This window comes from Bison bison, unplaced genomic scaffold (assembly GCF_000754665.1).
Source record: "Bison bison bison isolate TAMUID 2011002044 unplaced genomic scaffold, Bison_UMD1.0 scf7180017864285, whole genome shotgun sequence".
NCBI lineage: Eukaryota > Metazoa > Chordata > Mammalia > Artiodactyla > Bovidae > Bison > Bison bison.
In genome coordinates, this window is record NW_011494857.1 from 1,870,981 (window position 1) to 1,876,405 (window position 5,425).

The 5,425-nt window shown below is 52.2% G+C and overlaps 1 protein-coding gene across 1 annotated transcript in view; it reads left to right on the forward strand.

Annotated features, from left to right (window-relative positions):
- The window catches only part of POLD1 (polymerase (DNA directed), delta 1, catalytic subunit), a 24,008-nt gene that overhangs the window by 4,929 nt on the left and 13,654 nt on the right, over positions 1-5,425 (forward strand). The window contains exons 2-4 of the mRNA XM_010849727.1: positions 2,692-2,891; positions 3,254-3,367; positions 5,364-5,423. Of these exons, the coding sequence (XP_010848029.1) occupies positions 2,693-2,891; positions 3,254-3,367; positions 5,364-5,423 (373 nt within the window). The 5' untranslated portion in view covers position 2,692. The remainder of the gene's footprint in view (positions 1-2,691; positions 2,892-3,253; positions 3,368-5,363; positions 5,424-5,425) is intronic.

Here is a 5,425-nt window from a genome sequence, read left to right on the forward strand (position 1 = left end):
GGTCAGGGAACTAAGATCGCATATGTTTTGTGGTGTAGCAAAAAAAAAGCGGTGAGGGTGGGTGGGATGGGATGACAACCTCCAGGGAGTGAGTGTCACAGAGAAATGGGTGTGTGACCTAGAGCAGGCACTCGTTGCGGCTAATGCTGGATTCACTTGCTGTTCAGTATTTGCTGCTGAAGCACCCAGAAAGGTGCCAAGCTCTGCCCCGCACCCCTGAGAGGGGGACACCCAGGGACCCCTTCCTTCTCATGCTGGCTTGCCTGACAGCGCCTGGGATAGGAGACTAGTCCAGGACCCTAGGTTTTGCTCCGGTGACAGCTGCCCCCCATCGTACCCCCTGGCCACAGCCCAGTGACCCAGGGCAGCCAGTTGGCCCTCTTCTTCCTCCCCCTGACAAGCCAGGTCTGGCCACTCCGCAGGGCTCCTGGCAACCCCTCAGCTTCCTCTGCCTCACCCGGGCATCTCCCTCGGGTCCTAACTCTCCGCATCCCTCTGGCTACTCGCATGGCTGGAGCAAAGGGCTCCAGGCTCGTTCCTTCTGAGATCAGACCGCGTGTCTGCACAGTTACACGTGGAGGGCACAGGAGAGTCGGTTCAGATTTTTCCTCCTCATCGAAAACCCGTGTTTGCACGGTCACAGCAGCAGCATTCAGAAGAGCCCAAAGGTGCAGACGACCCTCACGGGTGAGCACAACGTGGGATAGCCACGCGGTGGGGAAGTACTCAGGCATAAAAAGGAACGAAGCCCGGATCCGTGCTAGAAGGGGAGTGGACCTTGAAAACATTCTCAGGGAAAGAAGCCATACGCAGGATTCCATTTCTAGGAAATGCACAGAACAGGCCAGTCATCTAGACAAAGCAGATCAGTGGTGCTTTGGGGGAGGGCAGGAGATGCACTGAGTGGAGAGGGTCTGTTTTGTGTGATGACGGTGTTCTAAGATGGACTGCGGTCAAGGTTGCCCAAGTTCTGAATATACTGAAAACCACTGAACTGTACGCTTAAAATGCATGAATCATATGGTATGTGAATGAGATCTTGGTCAAAGTATCTCCCCACCCCAGCCCCCCAGAAAGCCAGTGTTGCCAGTTTATTACTATCTGCCACAATTATGCGTGAAAAAGCAACATCTTTGATATATTTCCCCACCACCTTGTATACATGTTATTTTTCTTTTATGTGTTTCTCTCCAGCTTTTTCTTTTTTTGGCCCCAACTATGGATCATAGTTTCTTTTTTTTTTTTTTCATGCTTATAATGTAATGTTTATTTAACTTGAAAAACAAGACTATTCACTCAGTTGTGTCCAACTCTTTGCAACCCCGTCCATGGCATTCTCCAGGCAAGAATACTGGAGTGGGTTGCCATTTCCTTCTCCAGGTGGATCATAGTTTCTGACCAGAGATTGAATCCGTGCCCTCTGCAGTCCCTTCCTCCAACTTTTAATTTAAAAAAATTCCAAGCCTGCAGAGACATCCCAAGACAAGTACAGTGAACACCCATGAACCCTTTGTGGATTTGTCAGTTGTGAATGTGCTGCCTCATTTTGCTTTATCTTGATGCACGTACACTTTTTTTTTTTTTTGCTGAACTATGTACAGGTTGTAGCCATCATGATACTACAGGATAATGAGAATCAGGCCATTCTCTATGAAGCGATACTGTTATCTCAGACAATTACTCAGTTTGTGCAGTTCCAGCGATACCCTTCAGAGTTATTTCCACTTTTTAAATCCAAGATCTGACCTGGGATCACACTAGAGATCCCACTAGTGATTCATCTAGTTGTCATGACGACATAGTCTCTCCTTTAATCTAAAATAGTTTCCTGATCTTTTTTCCTCCCCCTTCATGACTTGGACATTTTTTGAAGATTCCATCTTGCAGGCCAGTCTTTACTTTTGGTTTGATTATTTCCTACTGATTAGAGTCAGGGCAAACATTTTCATTTTCTTAGAATTTTTTTTTTTTTAGTACAAAAGCTCTCTTAAGTACACCATTCTGTACTTTGCTTTCTCTACCTAACAATGGGTCTTTGAGAGTCCTCTGTCAGTTCATAGAGAGCTTCCTCATTCCTTTATATAGCTGTATAATATTCCAGGGAACAGAATTCATGTAACTTATTTAAACAGTCCCCCAGGGGAGGACATTTAGGTGGTTTCCAGTCTTTTGGGACTGCAAACAATGCTGCCGGAAATAACCTTGTAAATGAAGTTTTTCATTAGGTGATAGTATATCTGTAGCATAAACCCCTGGATGTGGAATTGCAGCCTCCCCACTTTTTATGCTTTTACTTGAGGTGCAGTTTACACGTGGTGAAATGCACAGGTCTCAACCATACAGCTGGCCGTGCAGTACACTTCCACCACCCTGCAGAACAACCTCATACCCCTTCCCAGTCAATCTCCCCCACCCCAGAAACAGCCACTAGCCAGACTTTTAGCATCATGGATGAGCATAGTCTGTTCTTTCTTAAAATTTTTTGGCTGTACGGCACAGCTTGTGGGATCTTAGTTCTCCGACCAGGGATTGAACCCCCACCCGTAGCAGTGCAAATGTGGCATCCTAACCACTGGACCCCCAGGGAATTCCCTACTCTGGAGATTTTTTTAAAGGCTCACGGTCATGGTGGGTGCATGGGAGGCCATGGAGAAGACAGCAACCCTCACCTCACCCCAGCTTGCCCCACAGGATGGATGGTAAGCGGCGACCAGGCCCGGGGCCTGGGGTGCCCCCAAAGCGGGCCCGTGGGGGCCTCTGGGATGAGGATGAGGCATACCGGCCCTCGCAGTTCGAGGAGGAGCTGGCGCTGATGGAGGAGATGGAAGCAGAGCGCAGGCTGCAGGAGCAGGAGGAGGAGGAGCTGCAGTCGGCCCTGGAGGCAGCGGACGGTGAGACTCAGAGCAGGGGCCCCCCTGCGCCCCACCCCTGTGGGGACCCCATACCTGTCGCATCTTGGAACCGTGGAGCTGACCTGTAACTTTTAACTCTCAGCCCCTGGCTTGCTTCGAGTTCCGAAAGGGGCTGATCTTTGGCTTTTAGTAGGCCACCTCTGTTTCCTGTCGTTTCTAACCTTGACCCTTGACCCCTCGATCCCCCTGGAGTGTCCCACCTGATCCAGACCACCGCCTCCACCTTTCTTTCCCAAATGGGATGCTGCTTAAGGGGACAGGAGCAGAGCCAGGAAGGCAGTTACTTGTTTCTGAAGCAGGACCACGACTCCATGGAGCCCCACTTCCCTCCCCCCATCCAGGGCAATTCTCCCCAACGGCCATAGATGCCCGCTGGCTTCGGCCCGCCCCGCCCGCCTTGGACCCCCAGATGGAGCCTCTCATCTTCCAGCAGTTGGAGATCGACCATTACGTGGGTAAGTTTAGGGATCAGAGGCCTGGTGCGTGGGAGGTGGGGCCGGGTCAGCCACTCTGGCTGTGTGGGAAGAGAGGGACACAAAGGGTCCCCGCCCAGGGGTCTGAGAGGGAGGGACAGGTCGGGGCAGGAAGGGGGGCGTCCTGAAGGAAGAGGTGTCTTCTAACTGAGGCCTGAAGGGGCTGGCTCCTCGCAGAAGGGAGAGGCGTGTGGTGTGGTTTCCATTCATTTATCCCGTCAGTCGGGAACAACCGAGCATCCGCACTGAGGCAGGCCCTGTACCATGCAGACCAGGTCGCTGCTCCCCGAGGCTCACTTTCTAGAAGGAGAGGCAGAACAAGAAAGGAAGTGGAACACTGGCAGTGGTGAGGGTCACAGAGGAGCATCAAGTAGGGAGGGGGTGCTGGACCTTGCCTCTTGGAGCTTCGGGAAGGCCCCTCTGAGGAGGTGATGAGGAGTCATGGGGTTGTCTGGGAAAACGGGACTCTGGGAAGAGGACCCCAAGGAGGGAGCAGGGCTGATAACGTTTAAGGAGCAGCCAGGAGGTCAGTGAGGCAGCGAGGGGCCAGCGAGGACCTTAGCTCTCCACTCTGAGTGAGCTGGCCTGTCCTTGGCAATGGAGAGACCCCATCCAAGCTCCAGGGGCACTCACTAGTGGTAAAGAACCCACCTGCCAATGCAGGAGATGCAGGTTTGATCCCTAGATCCGGAAGGTCCCCTGGAGAAGGGAATGGCAGCCCACTCCAGTATTCTTGCCTGGGAAATCCCATGGACAGAGGATCCTGGCGGGCTACAGTCCATGGGGTCGCAAAGAGTCAGACACGACTGAGCGACTGACCGCGCAGCGCACGTGCACGTCCAAGCTCCTACTTGCATTTTGAAGGCTCTGAGCGGGAAAGTAAAGACAAGCTACAGGTGGGGAGGAAACGTTTGCAGTCTGTATGTCCGGCAGGACCGGTGCTGCAAATAAAGAACATTCAGAGAGAGTTCAGAAGTGGACAAAAATCTCGGACAATTCACTAGAGGATCTACAGGGGCAGATGTGCACGTGAGGTGATACTGTGTCATCGGCTGTCGGGTGAATGTAAATGACAGCCACCGTGAGACACGAACACACACCTGTGAGAGAGGCTGAAGTCAAATATGCAGACGACACCAAGTGCAGGCGAGGGTATGGAGTGTCGGGAAGCCGTGCGCTCAGTGAGGCCATGGCCTGATGCGACCGCGCTGGGAAGCAGCCTGGAAGAATCTTACGGGGTTCAACCTAGCCCTTTACAGTTTTTCCTATGGTAATTAAGTTTATGGTTTTTGCCCTGAGCTTTACTGAGAGATCAGGCTTAAACCTACTCTTACCATAGGGCCTGGCAATTCTGCCTGAAAGATATTTACCAGAGAGAAGCAAACACCTACATTCAAAAAAAAACCACGGATGTTGATAGCTCTTAGCCACCCAAAAATGGGAATACCACATGTCCTGTGGCGGGTGAATGGATAACACACCATGCAGTGCTTCTCTGCAATAAAGGAAACAAATCACTGACAAGCTTGACAGGGACGGGTGCCAGAGATGTCAGCCCGGGTGCAAGAAGCTGGACCTGGAGGGTTACGTACTGAATGACTCCATTCTGTGGATGGTCTCAAAAAGACAAAATCAGGATGACAAGGAACACACCGGTGGTGCTGGGGAGGGGCGGGCTGGAGGCAGGTGTGATTACCAAGGGGCAGATCGAGGGAGCTGTTTGAGTGATGGGACCGTCTTGTACCCCATTTTTGGCGGTGGTTACACGAATCTATCCCAGCGTTAAAGCTCATAACGCTGCCCACGCAAAGTTGATTCCACTTTTGAAAAGGAAACATTTCATTTGCAAAAGAAAGTCGGGTGCTCCTGTAGCTGTGTGGGGGGAAAGGATGGGAACAGAAACCAGGAGGGAGGCAGGCACACTTTTGAGGGGTCTTAGGGGGCAGCCCCCACTTACCTGTGTTCCCCCCTCCCCCAGCCCCAGCGCGGCCCCTGCCTGGGGCGCCCCCACCATCCCAGGGCTCGGTTCCCATCCTCCGC